This window comes from Martes martes (assembly GCF_963455335.1).
Source record: "Martes martes genome assembly, chromosome: 10".
NCBI lineage: Eukaryota > Metazoa > Chordata > Mammalia > Carnivora > Mustelidae > Martes > Martes martes.
In genome coordinates, this window is record NC_137898.1 from 1089116 (window position 1) to 1107926 (window position 18811).

The following is an 18811-nucleotide window of genomic DNA, read 5'->3' on the forward strand; positions in this document are numbered from 1 at the left end:
CCATGTTGCTACAAAAGTTGGGTATTCGTCCTTTCTGATGGAGGCAGAATACTCCATAGTGTATATGGACCACATCTTCCTTATCCATTCATCCGTTGAAGGGCATCTTGGTTCTTTCCACAGTTTGGCGACCGTGGCCATTGCTGCTATAAACATTGGGGTACAGATGGCCCTTCTTTTCACTCCATCTGTATCTTTGGGGTAAATACCCAGTAGTGCAATTGCAGGGTCATAGGGAAGCTCTATTTTTAATTTCCTGAGGAATCTCCACACTGTTCTCCAAAGTGGCTGCACCAACTTGCATTCCCACCAACAGTGTAAGAGGGTTCCCCTTTCTCCACATCCTCTCCAACACACGTTGTTTCCTGTCTTGCTAATTTTGGCCATTCTAACTGGTGTAAGGTGGTGTCTCAATGTGGTTTTGATTTGAATCTCCCTGACGGCTAGTGATGATGAACATTTTTTCATTTGTCTGGTAGCCATTTGTATGTCTTCATTGGTCTGTTCTCCTTTTTAAAGATTGTTTTGGCTGCTCAAGGTTGCTTGAGCTTCCATGTGAACTCTAGAGTCAGCTTGTCAGTTTCCCCCCAGAAGACAGCTGGGATTCTGATGGGGAGCGCACTGCATCTGTGGCTCGGTCGGGGAAGTATTGCCATCTTAACTCCATTAAGTCTCCAGGTCTATGAGCTTTGTATTAGTGAGGTCTGGCTGCCATAACAAAATACCAGACACGATGGCTTAAACAAAAGAAATTAACCTTCTTACAGTGCTGGAAGCCAGAGCCCCAAAGCAAGGTGCCTACAGAGTCAGTTTCTGGTGAAAACTCTTCCTTTGGGTTGCAGATGGCTGTGTTCTCACTGTGTGGACACACTGCCTTTCCCTAGCAAGAGAGAGAGAGAGAGAGAGGGAGAGAGAGAGAGATAGGTGTATGGAAAGGAGAGAGAGATGGGGGAGAGAGAGAGAGAGAGAGAGAGATAGAGATGTATGGAAAGGAGAGAGAGATGGAGGGGGAGAGAGATGGAGAGAGAGAGAGAGAGAGAGGTGGAGAGAAGGAGAGAGATATGGAGTGAGAACAATGGAGAGAGAGAGATGGAGAGAGAGAGATATGGAGAGAGAGCGCTGGGTGTCTCTTCCTACCAGGACACCAGTCCTCTGTGATCTGCCCACCCTTCTTACCTCATGTAACCACAATCACTTCCATTGAGTCTCCATGTCTACACCCAGTGCTCAGCGGGTCAGGGCTTCTGTGAGTGCGTTTGGTGGGGCACAAACATTCAGTCTCCCCATTTACTTACATCTCCTTTAATTTCTTTTAACAATGTTTTGTGGCTTTCAGCATATTGGTTTTGTACCTCTCCTGTTAAATCCATTCCCACGTATTTTATTCTTTCATTCTCTTTCTGTTGGGCATGAGCTTTTTTCTTAATTTTGTGTTCAGCTCCTTCATGGGAAGTGAACAGACATACCGTCAGTTTTCATGTGTTGATCTTGTGTCCTGAGACCTTGCCGGACTTGTCCACTGGTTTCAGGTCCTTAGAGCACGATGGCTCCTACACGTTGACAAATAGGTCAGATTCACTGGGAGTCAGATCAAAGCAAATTAAAAAGTAAGATGCTGATATCCACCAGTCTGGCAAAAATTAGCAAGAGTGATGACAGCCATTGCTCATGAAGTTGGGGAAAGGAGCTCTTGTACATCGTTCTTGGGACGTAAGTTGGTGTAGTTTTTTTGAAAGCATCATTTAATAAAATTCGGTGATATCAATACAATTGCCTTGAAATTACTAAAAGTAAAATGCGAGTACAAACAGACCATATATATATATATATATATATACACACACACACATATACACACACACATATATATACACACGCACGCGCACACACACACACATATATATATGTGTGTGTGAATATATATATATATATATATATGTACACACTCACAACACAGACATTGGCACCCCCACCACCACCAAATTCGAAACCAATAATAATACCTATTAGAAACATTAGATTAGCCATACCAGTTGAATTGGAGAAATTTCCCAACGGAATTGGTGGGTGAGAAAAGTGGATATAGAGAAACAAGCATAATAGGATCTCATTTTGGTAACAAAACAGTACAAAGTATTTCTTTTCATTTATTTCTTCCCGTTTGTTGAGGGATAGTTGACATACAGTGTAATGTTAGTTTCAGGTATATGATATCCCTTCTGTCCACTACCTGGTGCTCATCACACCAGGACAACAGGGCACTCCTTCATCCCCATCACCTGTTCCCCTATCCCCCACCCTCCCACCCACCTCTGGTCTCATCAGTGTGTTTTCTAGAGCTAAGACTCTGTTTCCTGGTTTGTCTCTTTTGTTTCCCCGCTGCTCATTTGTTTTGTTTCTTAAGTTCCACATATGAGTGAAATCATATGGTATTTGTTTTTCTCTGACTAATTTCACTTAGCATAATACTCTCTAGCTCCATCCACATCATGGCAAATGGCAAGATTTCATTCTTTTTGATGGCTCAGTAATATTCTGTCCTCTCTATACACCAAATCATTGTCTCCCTCAGACCTAGGATTGAGGGTCAGGTCAGGGCCAGAACAAGGGTTAGGGTTAGGGCCCAGGTGAGGGGATGTGCCTGTTAGTGGCTGTACAGAGACCTCCCTGGAGGGATAAATTGAGGGCGAGGGGTAGGGTGAGGGTCAGGCTCAGGGCTTGAATGCGGGGGCTAGGTTGAGTGTGTGGGTTAGGGTTAGGTTTTCACTAGGTAGCATACCCTCTCGCTCCGCCCACGTCATTGTAAATGGCAAGATATCATTCTGTTTTTATGGCCGAGTGATAGTCCACTGTCCACACCCCACATCTTCTTTATCCATTCATCCGTGGATGGCCACTTGGGCTGCTTCCATACCTTGGCTGTGGTCAGTAATACCTCCATGAATGTGAGGCTGCAGATATCTGTTTGAATTTGTGTTTTTGTTTTCTTTGGATAAATACCCAGGGGTGGAATGACTGGGTCACACGGAAGTTCTATTTTTAATTTTTTGAGGAACCACCATGCTGTTTTCCTGAGAGCCTGGACCAATCGTTCCTCCTGCCACAGGGCAGGAGGGAGGGTTCCTGAAACGGTACGAAATATCCCTCACACATATTTTGTGTATGTGCGTGAGGGAGGAATGGAATAGTGGTTGGGGGCAGAGGAGGCCGGCCGTAGGAGGCAGGCAAAGAGGCAGTTGAGAATACAAAAACGAATCCAGTAGGTTACGTGATCCTACTTGTGTCAGAGTTATTTACATGTGTGCCCGTGCATGGCGAAACCCAAACTTACACCTGCATCTTCTTCCTAGGAGGGATATCCATGATATATGGTGATGGGTTTCTTAGTGTGGAGCCCCGTGTGGGGCTTGAGCTCACAACCCTGAGATCAGGACCTGAGCTGAGATTAAGAGTTGATGCTCAGGGGAGCCTGGGTGGCTCAGTCGGCTAAGCTGCTGCCTCTTTGGCTCAGGTCACGATCCCAGGGTCCTGGGATCGAGTCCTGCCTCGGGCTTCTTGTCCAGCAGGGAGCCTGCTTCTCTCTCTGCCTCTGCCTGCCACTCTGCCTGCTTGTGCTCTCTCTCTGACAAATAAATAAATAAAACCTTAGAAAAAGCAAAAGAAGAGTTGATGCTCAACTGACTGAGCCACCCAGGTGCCCCTCCAGGCTATATGTTTTATGAAAAAAGTCAAAGAAATGTGGGCCGCATCATTCTAATTGGTATACACATAGGACCGTTGCAGCCAGCCTTCTGGTGAAGATTTTGGGGACTGCCTTCTTTTCTGTGCATATCCGCAGGGAGCTTTCCTGTGTCCAGGTGGACACACCAGGAAAGTCAGAAGACCACCACATTATCTGCGAGATTTTTGCTGTGGAGGGGAATGAATGTCTTACTAGGCCTAAGAATGGTTGTCGGATTCTGAATTTATTAGATCTATGAAATTAAGAAGAAAAATGGGGTGAAGGACTTACTGCTGACGGCTCTTAATTTTGCCCAATGAGGACGTAAACAGCATCTCTCATGAAATCAGTATGGGTTAAGGAGATGTTAGTGTCCAGAGTTAGCAAAGAGGGAATCTCAGTGCACGGTTAGCTCTTCACATGGAATGGTTTTACCTTTAGGAGAAACACACCTTCCCCTTGCTTCCTGGATGGGCCATAGCACAGCTGTGATCTAGACGGGGATGGAACAGGAGGGCTGTCTGCACCGGTCCCCCAGCCTCCTCGATGTCTTTCTGCGTGGCGTCCAGCAGGACTGGCTCCTGCCACCACTAGCCCCCCTTCCTTTTCCTCAGCAGCTTTTCCAAACTCCGCACCCCTGGCAGGCTGCTCTGAGGTTCCTGCCTGCCTCTTTCGCCTGGAAGGTCAGACCTCAAGGTCGGGTCTCAGGCGCTGTTTGCTGCCATTTCCCCAGGGCCAGAGCAAGGCCGGCATCCAGCAGGTGCTCACTAAGGGCTCGCAGTGCCGGCGAGGGGTCGCAGGCATCGCTGAGAGACCCAGTGTTTCTCCCTAAGGGGCCGGGAGTCCCGATGCCCACGATGTCTGTCTTTAAGAATTACTTTGAAGACGGGGCGCCTGGGTGGCTCAGTGGGTCAAAGCGTCTGCCTTCGGCTCAGGTCATGATCTCAGGGTCCTGGGGTCGAGCCCCGCATCGGGCTCTCTCCTCGGCAGGGAGCCTGCTTCCCACCCTCTCTCTGCCTGCCTCTCTGACTGCTTGTGATCTCTCTCTCTCTCTCTGTCAAATAAATAAATAAAATCTTTCTAAAAAAAGAGTTACTTAGAAGACTGTTAATTTAAAATGAAGTGGTCTGGATTATTTTGCATTTATGTTACTTTATTTTATTTTCTTAGAGATGTGGTCCATATGCACAATGGAATATTCCTCAGCCATCAGAAAGGATGAGTACCCACCATTTGCATCGACATGGATGGAACTGGAGGGGATTACGCTGAGTGAAGTAAGTCAAGCAGAGAAAGTCAACTACCATAGGGTTTCACTTACCTGTGGAACATAAGGAGTAGCATGGAGGACATTAGGAGGATGAAAGGAAAAATGAGAGGGGGATATTGGAGGGAGAGGTGAACCATGAGAGACTATGGACTCTGGGAAATAAAATGAGGGTGTCAGAGGGGAGGGGGTGGGGGGATGGGTTGGCCTAGTGGTGGGTATTAAGGAGGGCACAGATTGCATGGAGCACTGGGTTTGATACGCAAACAATGAATCAGGGAACATGACATCAAACACTAATGAGGTACTGTGTGGTGACTAACGTAACACAACAAAAAGAAAAAGGAAAAAAAAAAAAGGAAGATATATTCACTTACTTGAGAGAGAGAGAGCACGAGCCGGGGAAGGGCAGAGGCAGAAGGGGAGAGAGGATCCCAAGCAGACTCTGAGTGGAGCCGGAAGCCAATACAGGGCTTGATCTCACAACCCTGAGATCATGACCCGAGCCAAAACCAAGAGTTGGACGCTTAACCAACCGAGCCCCCCCCAGAACCCCTTATGTGTTACCTTAAGCTACATTTAAAATCAGTATCATAAACATGTAGTTTAAAAAGGCAAATAGTACTGGAAGATGTACCAAAAATCTCGTGTTCACCCTCCGTCTCTGCCGCCCGAATCGCTCTCTACACGTGGACGTTTTCTCTCATCTTTGTCCCCATACTTTAAAGCCGTATTCTGTCCCTTCTTGGTTCATCAGTCCCGTGTGCGTTATATGTCACCTTCTCACAGGGACAAAGCCTTCCTCTGTAATTCTAGACAAAACGTCTTGGCAAGCAAACAAGGGCACGCGCACCGAGCCCCAGGAGAGGGGCGCCTAGACTCCCGACACAGGGTGCTCCCGAGGTGGGTGCACTAGCGCTGGACCGGCAGAGCAGGGGGCTGCGCTTACGTACGTGTCACTCAGGCCCAGGCCCTCAGAAGCCCGAGAGACTGAGCCCCACATGATCCTTCCTGGTGACAAAATTACCTTCTCAGACTGTGAAGATCGCAGTCTGGGCCACTGCCTGGCGACCCCCTGCGGATGCAAAGCTTTCTTACGTCACCAAGTCACCTGCCGGACCGTTAGGAAGCTCTCGCATACTTCCTCTGATAAAGAATGTTCTCACAAATAGCCTCGCCCCTGGTTTTCTTGGGGATAGCCAGCATTTGTTCCGTAGGACATAGTCTTTGTCTTTTCATGTTTTAATTTATTTTTTGTTATGTTTGGTTGGCCAACATATAGTATATCATTAGTTTTCGGTGTAGTGTTCAGCGATTCATTAGTTGCATGTAACACCCAGGCGCATCCCAACACGTGCCCTCCTTCGTACCCATCACCCGGTTAGGCCATCCCCCTCCTCTCTGCAACCCTCAGTTTGGTTCCTGGAGTCCAGAATCTCTCATGGTCTGTCTCCCTCTCTGGTTTCTTTCCATTCCGTTTTCCCTCCCTTCCCCTGTGGTCCGCTGTGCTGTTCCTTATGTTCCTTACGTTCCACATACGAGTGAGAACATACGATAATTGTCTTTCTCTGCTTGACTTACTTCACTCAGCAAAATCCTCTCTAGTTCCATCCGTGTCGATGCACATGGTGGGTATTCATCCTTTCCGATGGCGGAGGAATAATCCGTCATATATACGGACCACGTCTTCTTTATCCACTCATCTGTTGAAGGGCATCTCCGCTCCTTCCACAGTTTGGCGATTGTGGACATTGACCCGTGGACGTTGGGGTGCAGATGGCCCTTCTTTTCACTACGTCTGTATCTTTGGCGTAAGACCCTAGTCGTGCGATCTCTGGGTCATAAGGTAGCTCTATTTTTTAATATCTTGAGGACCCTCCATACTGTCTTCCCGGGTGGCTGCACCAGCGTGCATTCCCACCAACGGTGTAAGAGGATTCCCCTTTCTCTCATCCTTGTTAGCATTTCCTGTCTGGTTAATTTTTGCCATTCTAATCTTTTAAAAAGATTTTCTTTCTTTATTTGACAGAAAGAGACACAGTGAGAGAGGGAGCACAAGCAGGGGGAGTGGGAGAGGGAGAACAGGCTTCCCACAGAGCAGGGAACCCTGTGAGGGACTCGATCCCAGGACTTTGGGATCATGACCTGAGCCAAAGGCAGACGCTTGATGACTGAGCCACACAGATGCCCCAATTTTTGCCATTCTAGCTGGTGAACGGTGTTACCTCATAGTGGTGTTTATTTGTATTTTCCTGATGGCTAATGATGTTGAACATTTTTTCATGTGTCTGTTGGCCATTTGTATGTCTTTGGAGAAGTGTCTGTTCATGTCTTCTGCCCACTTATTGACTGGGTTATTATTATTAATTGGGGGGACGTGTTGAGTTTGTGAAGTTCTTTAGAGATCTTGGATACCAACTCTTTATCTGATATGCCATTTGCAAGTATCTTCTCCCATTCTGTAGAGAAGATTACCTCTTAGTTTTGTTGACTGTTTCCTCTGTTGTGCAAAAGCTTTTTATCTTGATGAAGTCCCAAAAGTTCATTTTGCTTCTGTTTCCCTTGTCTTTAGAGACCCGTGTTGAAAGACATCACTGTGGTCAATGTGGAAGAGGTTACTCCCTATGTTCTCCTCTCGGATTTTGATGGATTCCCATCTGACGCGGAGGTCTCATCCATTTTGAGTTTATCTTTGTGTATGGTGTGAGACAATGTACATTCTTTCATTCTTCTGCATGTGGCTGTCCAATTTTCCCAGCACCATTTATTGAAGAAACTGTCTTTTTCCCATTGGATATTCTTTCCTGATTTGTTGAAGATTAGTTGACCATAGAGTTGAGGTCGCATTTCTGGGCTCTCTATTCTGTTCCATTGATCTATGTGTCTGTTTTGGTGCCAAAACCATGCTGTCTTGATGATCACAGCTTTATGATATAGCTTGAAGTCAGACTGAGATGCCCCCAGCTTTGATTTCCTTTTTCAACAATCTCCTGGCGATTTGGGATCTTTTCTGGTTTCATACAAATTTTAGGTTTCCTTGTTCCAGCTCTGTAAAAAAATGTTGATGGTATTTTGATAGGGTGGGCACTGAAAGTGTCAATTGCTCTGGATGGCATAGACGTTTTCACAATGATTTTTTCCACTCTGTGACCGTGGAAATACAACTTTTTTCGTTGCTGCATCTTAAAAAAACAAAAGAAATGCAACTGATTTCTGCGCATTGATTTTGTATCCTGCCATGCTGATGAATTGCTGTATGAGTTCTAGTAATTTGGGGTGGAGTCTTTTGCGTTTTCCTCATAAAGTATCATATCACCCGCAAAGGGAGAGAGTTTGACCTCTTTGCCAGTTTGAATGCCTTTCATTTCTTTTTGTTGTGATTGCTGAGGCTAGGACTTCTAGCATTATGTTGAGCAGAAGTGGTGAGGGTGGGCATCCCTGTTGTGTCTCGCCCTCATAAAAAAAAGCTCTCAGTTTTTCCGTGTTGAGAATGATATTCACGGAGGGCTTTTCATAAATGGCTTTTATGATATTGAGGTATGTTCGCTCTATCCCTATATTCTGAAGAGTTTTAATCAGGAGAGAATGCTGTATTTCATCAAATGCTTTTTCTGCATCTATTGAGAGGATCATATAGTTCTTACCGTTTCTTTAATTAATGTAGTACGCCACATTGATTGATTTGCAAATGTTGACACACCCTTGTATCCTAGGGATAAATCCCACCTCGTGCTGGTGAATAATCCTTTTAATGTACTGTTGGATCCTATTGGCTAGGATCTTGTCGAATATTTTGGCATCCATGTTCATCAGGAATATCGGTCTGTAACTCTTCTTTTTGATGGGGTCTTTGTCTGGTTTTGGGATTGGTGTAATGCTGGCCTCATAGAACAAGTCTGGGAGTTTTCCTTCCATTTCTATTTTTCAGAATAGCTTCAGTAGTATAGGTATGACTTGTTCTTTAGGTGTTTGGTGGAGTTTCCCTGGGAAGCCATCTGGCCCTGGACTCTTGTTTTTTGGGAAGTTTTTGATGACTGCTTCAATTTCCTTGCTGGTTATTGGTCGGTTCGGATTGTCTATTTCTTCCTGTTTCAGTCTTGGTAGCTTATAAGTATCCAAGAATGCATCCATTTCTTCCAGATTACCTAGTTTGTTGGCACGCAGCTTTGGCACGTGGTAGTAAGTTATAATAATTGTCTCTATTTCCTTGGTATTAGTTGTGATTTCTCCACTCTCATTCAAGACTTTATTAATTTGGGTCCATTCTCTTTTGTTTTGGATAAGTCTGGCCAGAGGTTTATTTTTTTCAAAGAACCAGCTTCTAGTTTCATCGACCTGTTCTACTAGTCTTCTAGATTCTATTTCATTGATGTCTGCTCTAATCTTTATAATTTCTCTTCTGCTGCTTGTTTTAGGCTTTATTTGCTGTTCTTTCTCCAGGTCCTTCAGGTGTGAGGTTAGCTTGCGCATTTGGGATTTTTCTAAATTTTTGAGTGGGACTTGGATGGCTGTGTACTTCCCTCAGGACTGCCTTGGCAGTATCCCATAGATTTTGAACCGATGTGTTTTCATTTTCATTGGTTTGCCTGAATTGCTTCAGTTCCTCTCTAATTTCCTGGTTGAGCCATTCGCTCTTTAGCAGGATGCTTTTTAACCTCTAAGTGTTTGCGTTCCTTTCAGATTTTTCCTTGTAGTTGAGTTCCAGTTTCAAAGCATTGTGGTCTGAAAATATGCAGGGAATCATCTTAGTCTTTTGGTATCGGTTGAGACCAAATGTATGACTCAGTGTGTGATCTGTTCTGGAGAAATTTCCGTGGGCACTCAAGAAGAATTAGAATACTGTTGTTTTAGGATGGAATGTTCTGTATGTATCTCTGAAGTCCATTTGGTCCAGTGTGTCCTTCAAAGCTCTTGTTTGTTGATCTTCTGCTCAGGGGATCTGTCCATTGCTGTGAGGGGAGTGTTGAAGTCTCCTCTTATTAATGTACTATTGTCAATAGGATTCCTTATTTTGGTTATTAGTTGGTTTAGGTAGTTAGCCGCTCCCAAGTTGGGGGCATAGATAATTACAATTGTTACGTCTTTTTTTGGATAGACCCTTTCAGAATGATATAGTGTCCCTCTACATCTCTTACGACAGTCTTTGGTTTGAAATCTAATTTGTCCGATATGAGAATTGCTACCTCAGCTTTCTTTTGAGGTCTATTGGCATGGTAAATTGTTCTCCATGCCCTTACTTTCAATCTGGAGGTGTCTTTAGGTTCAAGATGAGTCTCCTGTAGACAGTATGTGGATGGGTCCTGCTCTTTAAATCTGATCTGAAACCCTGTATCTTTTGATGCGAGTATTTAATCCATTCGCATTGAGAGTAACTATTGAGAGATACGATTTTAGTGCCATCATACTGCCTGTAAAGTCCCTGTTTCTATAGGTAGTCTCTGTCAATTTCTGGTCCATATTACTCTTGGGGTTTTCTTCTTTTATAGAATCCCCCTTAATATTTCTTGCAGGGCTGGCTTGGTGGCCACATATTCTTTCAGTTTCTGCTGGTCCAGAAAGCTCTTTATCTCTCCATCCACTCTGAATGACAGCCTTGCTGGATGAAGTATTCCTAGCTGCACTTGAAAGATGAATTAATTAACTAATTAATTAACTAACACCTAATGCATTATTTCAGGGGTACAGGTCTGTGATTCATCAGTCTTACACAATTCACAGCACTCACCATAGCACATGCCCTCCCCAATGTCCAGCACCCAGCTGCCCCATCCCTCTTGCATGTTCCTCTCATTTAGGACCCTGAATATGTCTTGCCAGCCCTTTCTGGCTTGCCAGGTCTCTGTGGGTAGGTCTGATGTTATTCTGATGTTCCTCCCTCCACACATAAGGAATCTCTTTCACCTAGCTTCTTCCAGGATAGCTTCCTTGGCTTTAAGATTTGCAAGCTTCACTATTATATGTCAGAGTGTTCACCTAATTTTATTGATTTTGGGTGGGGTCTTCTCTTCCTCTTGGATACGAATGCTTGTTTCCTTCCCCAGACTGGGGGAAGTTCTCAGCTGTGATTTGCTCAAATATACCTTTTAGCCCTCTCACTCCCTCCACTCCCTCAGAGATCCCAGTAATTCTGACATTGGAATGTTTCATGGCATCATCGATCTCTCTGTCGATTTTCAGGGATTACTAGCTGCCTGTTCCTATATTCCTCGGCTTCCTTCCTATCAGCTTATCTTCTAGGTCACTGATTGGTTATTCTACCTCATATACCCTGGCTGTTAGAGTATCCAGTTTAGACTGTCTCTCAGTCATGACGTTTTTAAGTTCAGCTTGACTGGATCTCATTTCTGCTCTTAGAGATTCTATATTGTCACTAATGCTTTTTTCAAGCCTAGCTATTGACTTTACGATTACTATCCTGAGTTCCACCTCTGACATCTTGCTTATATCTATATCCATTAGTTCTGTGGTGGAGGACATTGTCTCTGGCTCTTTTCTTTGTTGGGAGTTCCTCTTCCTAGTCATTCTGTCAAGGGATGGTTGAGTGAATGGACAGAATCCAGAATATCAACCACGACCCAAGCAAAATGCACCTTAGAAAAAAATCCGAAGTGGTCAAAAGCTACCACAGGTATGCAACCAGAGCCAAGATGATCTCAAACCATAAGAAAGAAAAAATGGGGGTGGTGGGGAGAGAGAGTATAATTTCTCAGGATGGACAAACCGGGGCGATCTGCCTGTTCTTGTTTGATTTTTGGTCTGTGTGGTAGAAGGCACTGTATCCCCCAACAGCAAAGAAATCAGAACTTATATATATCAAGGTAAGTTGAGTAGAGTGAAAAGCAGTCTAGTATGGGGCATACATCTTTAAAACATCGATGTGAAAAAAACAAAAGTTAAGAAGCAACTTAAAAACATAGGCTGGGTGTGTGCCCGGGTGGCTCAATCAGTTAAGGAGCTGCTGCAGCTCACGTCATGATTCCAAGGCCCTGGGATTGAGGCCTGTGTCAGGCTCCCTGCTTAGTGGGGAGTCTGCTTCTCCCTCTCCCTCTGCTCTCCTCCTTACTCTTGCTCTTTCTATCTCTCACAAATAAATAAATAAAACAAAAAAAAGAATCGGTTGGGAAGTAAGAATCTATTTGAAATGGGAACAGGGTAAAAACAAAGAAAAAGAAAGAAAACATAAGCAGAGAAACTAAAGAAGGCATGTAACCTTTTAGCCTAAAGTATGGACAAGCCATGCGGGACCACTCGGAGCTCCCTATATTATTTTCCCCCCAGTGCTGGAGTTTTCCAGTCCTGTGGGAAATGAGCTGACCATTCACCTCTTCTTCTAGTCTGTCTTCTGGGGGCCGGGCCTGCTGCTCGGATTCTTAGGCATCTTTGCCTGGGGGGAGTTGCCCCTCCCCTTGCCAGGGGGATGCGCTTAATGTGAGCTGGTCAGCTGTGTGGCTTTTGTTCCCTGGCGTCACTGTACGTCTCTTTAGAGGGTCAGAGCAAACCTGGCCTTGCAGGAATCTGGCCCAGAGTCGCAAGTTCGTGGCACACCCTGCCCGCCTCCCACCGCCAACAAATCCTCCAGGTCAAACCATCTCCCCTCTGTGCGTACCAGACTCCACAGACTCCTGCAGCTCTTGCCTGCTGCACCTCTCCCGAGGCAGTCATGAAGACCCATGAGCATCTCTGTGCTTTGTGACTTTGCAACTGCTAGCGGAGGTGGGCTCACGGTGCACCCTCTTCCACAGCTCCCTAATCGTGCTGGGTGCTGCCCCGGCACCTCTTTGTGGGCCACAGCGCCCTGACAGCTGTCCCTGTCATGGGCACAAGGTGTTCTACATCTCCCCTAGGATGTTAGCCCGCACCTAGTCCTTTTCAGGGTGGTCAGGCAGAGGGTGGTCTCCCTCCCGGCTTGGCTCACGGTTTATGGTGTCCAGAGCCGAAAGTCCCTTCTGGACTTGCTGACCATAACCAGTCTCCCCACTCCACTGCTTGAGTACTCTGCCGGTTCAGGCTTCCCCATTCTTTCGGAGTCTCCTGGAATCCCGAGACCACAACGATCCCCCTAGAATTCTGCCCTATTCGTCCCCTGTGCCCTTGGGGGTGCCTCTCACTAGAGCAGATTTCCAAGGGTCCTGAAATTTTGCTCCAGTGTTATATCACTTTCTAGTGGCCAGCTTATGGAAGCTCACTCCCCGCTCTGCTTATCTTCCTCTATTCCCCCCAAAGGTTCAGTTATATGAGTCACCATACAGTACATCATTAGGTTTTGATGTTGTGTTCCATGATTCGTTGTTTGCGTAGAACACCCAGTGCTCCACGCAATCCGTGCCCTCCTCAATACCCATCACTGGGCTAACACATCCCCTCATCCCCCTCCCCTCTGAAACCCTCAGTTTGATTCCCAGAGTCCACAGTCTCTCATGGTTCATCACCCCTTCTGATTCCCCCCATCCATTTTTCCCCTTCCTTCTCCTAATGTCCTCTGTGCTATTCCTTATGTTCCACAAATCAATGAAACCATAGGATAATTGTCTTTCTCTGCTGACTTATTTCACTCAGCATGATCCCCTCCAGTCCCATCCATGTGGATGCAAAAGTCGGGTATTCATCCTTTCTGATGGCTGAGTCATATTCCATTGTGTATATGGACCACATCTTCTTTATCCATTCATCTGTTGTAGTTATTTTTCTGCTTGTGGAGAGCCAGATAAATCTTACATCTCCGGCTGAATTCGTGTGTGTTCAGAACGGTTTGATAGATACCTAGCTGAATTCAAGGGACCAGACGAAACAAGACCCCCTATTCGGCCGCCATCTTGTCCTCCCCCCTGAAGCTCCAAGTTCAAGTTTTCAACCCTTCTTGTGATGATGTGAGGTGATAAAATACCTGTGTGTTGAGGTGAAGTGAGGTGGATGATGTGGGTGTGGGGCCACAGCATGACCGCCGCTCTCCCCTTCTGACACCACCTCAAGGGACCATCTACTTCCAGATGGAAGTTGACCACAGGTAGCTGAACTGTGTGAGCCACCAGGAAACTGATGCCTGGGGTGTGGGGTGGGGGGAGTGCCCTGGCCAGAGCACTTGCCGGTGGATGTGGTCCAGGTGCGAGAGCTCGGTCTCTGCACCCAAGGACGTATTCTGAGAATATGTGCATCTTGAAAAGGCATTAGCAGCTAAACACTTGGAACATCATATACTTCACTGGTTTTCATGCCAGTGTTTTGGGCACCTTCTTCAAGTGCAGGAGAAGGAAGAAAGGAATCACAGGGAGCCCAAGGCTTGTGGTTTGACAGTGTATTTATTTAGGGGCTTTTCAGGGTCTGGAGCAGACCTTGGTAGACAGAGAACAGGGCTGGGGAGGAAGGCCCAGGGAAGAGGAGTGACGGTTTGGGTCCCAGGCAGCTCCAGAGCTGGGGGGTAGACGGCCTCCCAGGAGTCCCACACCAGCCTCAGCTCAGGTGTTGCAGGTGGAGAAGACCGGTGGTGGGAAGGGGAGGTGGGTCTCTGATGGTAATAGCGCAAGCCTAGTCCTAACCAAATTCACTGGGGAGACTGGTGGGTGTTTAGAGGTTCAGATCCCAAGGTGCTGAGTTACAAATGCAGTGGACAAGGAGGCAGGGCCTTCTGGAAGGTGAGCGGGGAGGGATTCCAGGATGGATAAGAGAACAGCATCTGGTGAGCTGGACTCTGGGCCCAAAGTCTCAGCCACTCCTTTTCAGATGAAGACGGACAGGGATTTGGGCTCTGGGGATATGGAATGTTTTACTGGTCATGGCCAGGGGAGCTCAGATTGGAGATACCTGGGGTCTGTGGTCAGAGCCTCAGATCTTGCACTGGCAGCAAATGGGGACACAGCAGCTGGACTGGGAGCAGCAGGGTTTGCAGCAGCTGGACTGGGAGCAGCAGGGTTTGCAGCAGCTGGACTGGGAGCAGCAGGGTTTGCAGCAGCTGGACTGGGAGCAGCAGGGGACACAGCAGCTGGACTGGGAGCAGCAGGGTTTGCAGCAGCTGGACTGGGAGCAGCAGGGGACACAGCAGCAGGGCTGACAGCAGGATGACCCACAGCTTGAAGGGCAGCAGCAAGGTTTGCAGCAGCTGGACTGGGAGCAGCAGGGTTTGCAGCAGCTGGACTGCGAGCAGCAGGGTTTGCAGCAGCTGGACTGCGAGCAGCTGCAGGAGCCACAGCCCCCACAGGAGCCACAGCCCCCCTTGGAGCCCCCACAGGAGCCACAGCCCCCCTTGGAGCCCCCACACGAGCCGCAGCCCCCCTTGCAGCCCCCGCATGAGCCACAGCCCCCTTTGGAGCCCCCGCACGAGCCACAGCTGGAGCAGGAGCAGGCTGGCACACAGCAGCACACGGGCTTGCAGCAGCAGACGGGGACACAGCAGCCCGAGCCACAGCCCCCACAGCCGGAGCCGCAGCCCCCACAGCCGGAGCCGCAGCCCCCGGAACAGCCACAGCAGCCCATGGTTCTGGTGGGTTGAGGGTGGAGCAGGTCAGAGGAGCAGGTGCAGAGGACAGGTGCTCAGGTGTGGAGACTTCTGGGCCGGGAGCCCTTATATACCTGCCCAGAGATCAGGCTGATCACATACTGACTTCCTACTTCCTGTTTGTGCCTTTTCTCCAGGGCACAATCAGTGTGTGTGTGTGTGTGTGTGTGTGTGTGTGTGTACGTGCTGCCATCCCTGACCTCCCATTGGCTTGGACATCCTTTTTCATGTTTCTAAATTTAACTTCTTCCCATTTGTTTCACTGTTATTAATAGAAAGTAATTTCTAGGATTCTTAGCTTTTCTTGAATTTTCAGAGACTGGAGTATCTGCAGTTCTTAGGCGTGTGTGCTTCTCTCTGGCAGGCTGCACACGAAGGCCAGGCTTATTTGCAGGTGCCGGTGGTGCTGGCCCAATTCCCACCACCGCCTGCTGCAGAGATGACTTAGGAGAATTGTAATTCTTTTTCTATTAAAATTTTTGTTTAAATTCTAGTTCGTTAGCATGTAGCGCAACACTGGTTTCTGGACTAGAGTTCAGTGATTCACCTTACACACAACATCCAATCCTCATCACAACAGGTGCCCTCCTTAATCCCCATGCCCCTGCCAGCCCACCCCCCACCTCCCTCCCTCTACCCTCCGTCTGTTCTCTAAGTGTCTCTTATGGTCGTCTTCCCTCTCTGTCTCTCTCTCCTTTTTTTCTTCCCCTATGCTCATCTGTTTTGTTTTTGATATTCCACATATGAATGAGATCCTATGGCATTTGTCTTTCTGGGCTTATTTTGTTTAAAATAATACCCTCTAGTTCCACCCATGTCATGGCAAATGACAAGATTTCATTCCTTTTCACAGCTGCGTAAGCCTCCATTGTGTATATATACTGCATCTTCTTTACCCATTCGTCTGTTGATGGACATCTGGGCTCTTACCACTCTTACCATAGTTTCGCTATTGTGGACATTGCTGCTATAAGCATTGGGGGTGCAGCTGCCCCTTTGAATCTGTGTTTTTGTATCCTTTGTGTAAATACCTAGTAGTGCAATTGCTGGGCCATAGGGTTGTTCTATTTTTGACTTTTTACAAAAAATTCTGTTAGTCACCATACAGCGCATCATTAGTTTTCAACGTCGTGTTCCATAATTCATTGTTTGCATATAACACCTAGTGCTCCATGCAGTCCTTTTTGAGGAACCTGCGTACTGTCTTCCAGAGTGGCTGCCCCAGCTCGCATTCCCCCCACCCCAGAGTAAGAGGGTTCCCCTTTCTCCGCATCTTCACCAACACCTGTTTTTTCCTGGTTAATTTTAGCCATTCTGACTGGTGTGAGGTGGTAACTCACTGTGGTTTGATTTGTACTTTCCTGATGCCAAGTGACGTTGAGCATTTTTTCATGTGTCCGTTGGCCATGTGGATGTCTTCTTTGGAGAAATGACTGTTCGTGTCTTCTGCCCATTTCTTAACTGGATTATTTGTTCTGTGCGTGTTGAGTTGTATCAGTTCTTTATAGAATTTGGATACTAATCCTTTATCTGATAAGTCATTTGCAAATATCTTCTCCCATTCTGTAGATGGCTTTTGGTTTTGTGGACTGTTTCCTTTGTTGTGCAAAAGTTTTTCTTTTTTTTTTTTTAATTAAATTTTTTATTTATTTTCAGCGTAACAGTATTCATTGTTTTTTCACCACACCCAGTGCTCCATGCAATCTGTGCCCTCCCTAATACCCACCACCTGGTTCCCCCAACCTCCCACCCCCCGCCCCTTCAAAACCCTCAGGTTGTTTTTCAGAGTCCATAGTCTCTCATGGTTCACCTCCCCTTCCAATTTCCCTCAACTCCCTTCTCCTCTCCATCTCCCCATGTCCTCCATGTTATTTGTTCTGCTCCACCAATAAGTGAAACCATATGATACTTGACTCTCTCTGTTTGACTTATTTCACTCAGCATAATCTCTTCCAGTCCTGTCCATGTTGCTACAAAAGTTGGGTATTCGTCCTTTCTGATGGAGGCAGAATACTCCATAGTGTATATGGACCACATCTTCCTTATCCATTCATCCGTTGAAGGGCATCTTGGTTCTTTCCACAGTTTGGCGACCGTGGCCATTGCTGCTATAAACATTGGGGTACAGATGGCCCTTCTTTTCACTCCATCTGTATCTTTGGGGTAAATACCCAGTAGTGCAATTGCAGGGTCATAGGGAAGCTCTATTTTTAATTTCCTGAGGAATCTCCACACTGTTCTCCAAAGTGGCTGCACCAACTTGCATTCCCACCAACAGTGTAAGAGGGTTCCCCTTTCTCCACATCCTCTCCAACACACGTTGTTTCCTGTCTTGCTAATTTTGGCCATTCTAACTGGTGTAAGGTGGTGTCTCAATGTGGTTTTGATTTGAATCTCCCTGACGGCTAGAGATGATGAACATTTTTTCATGTGTCTGATGGCCATTTGTATGTCTTCAGTGGAGAAGTGTCTGTTCATATCTTCTGCCCATTTTTTGATATGATTATCTGTTTTGTGTGTGTTGAGTTTGAGGAGTTCTTTATAGATCCTGGATATCAACCATTTGTCTGTACTGTCATTTGCAAATGTCTTCTCCCATTCCGTGGGTTGCCTCTTTGTTTTGTTGACTGTTTCTTTTGCTGTGCAGAAGCTTTTGATCTTGATGAAGTCCCCAAAGTTCATTTTCCCTTTGTTTCCTTCGCCTTTGGAGACATATCTTGAAAGAAGTTGCTGTGGCTGATATCAAAGAGGTTACTGCCTATGTTCTCCTCTAGGATTCTGATGGATTCCTGTCTCTCGTTGAGGTCTTTTATCCATTTTGAGTTTATCTTTGTGGACGGTGTAAGAGAATGGTCGAGTTTCATTCTTCTACATATGGCTGTCCAGTTTTCCCAGCACCATTTATTGAAGAGACTGTCTTTTTTGCCCTGGATATTTTTTCCTGTTTTGTCAAAGATTATTTGACCATAGAGTTGAGGGTCCATATCTGGGCTCTCTACTCTGTTCCACTGGTCGATGTGTCTGTTTTTATGCCAGTACCATGCTGTCTTGGTGATCACAGCTTTGTAGTAAAGCTTGAAATCAGGTAACGTGATGCCGCCAGTTTTATTTTTGTTTTTCAACATTTCCTTAGCAATTCGGGGTCTCTTCTGAGTCCATACAAATTTTAGGATTATTTGCTCCAGCTCTTTGAAAAATACTGGTGGAATTTTGATTGGAATGGCATTAAAAGTATAGATTGCTCTGGGCAGTATAGACATTTTAACGATGTTTGTTCTTCCGATCCAAGAGCATGGAATGGTCTTCCATCTTTTTCTGTCTTCTTCAGTTTCTT

At 46.3% G+C, this 18811-nt stretch overlaps 1 protein-coding gene across 1 annotated transcript; it reads right to left on the reverse strand.

Moving 5' to 3' along the window:
- Positions 1-14807: 14807 nt before the first annotated feature.
- On the reverse strand, positions 14808-15455 carry LOC308351917 (uncharacterized protein; the record flags this gene model as incomplete). Its single annotated transcript, XM_080817867.1, has 3 exons — positions 14808-14879; positions 15030-15091; positions 15179-15455. The coding sequence occupies 3 exons, from the start codon at positions 15453-15455 to the stop codon at positions 14808-14810; spliced, it is 411 nt and encodes a 136-aa protein (XP_080673993.1).
- Positions 15456-18811: the final 3356 nt, after the last annotated feature.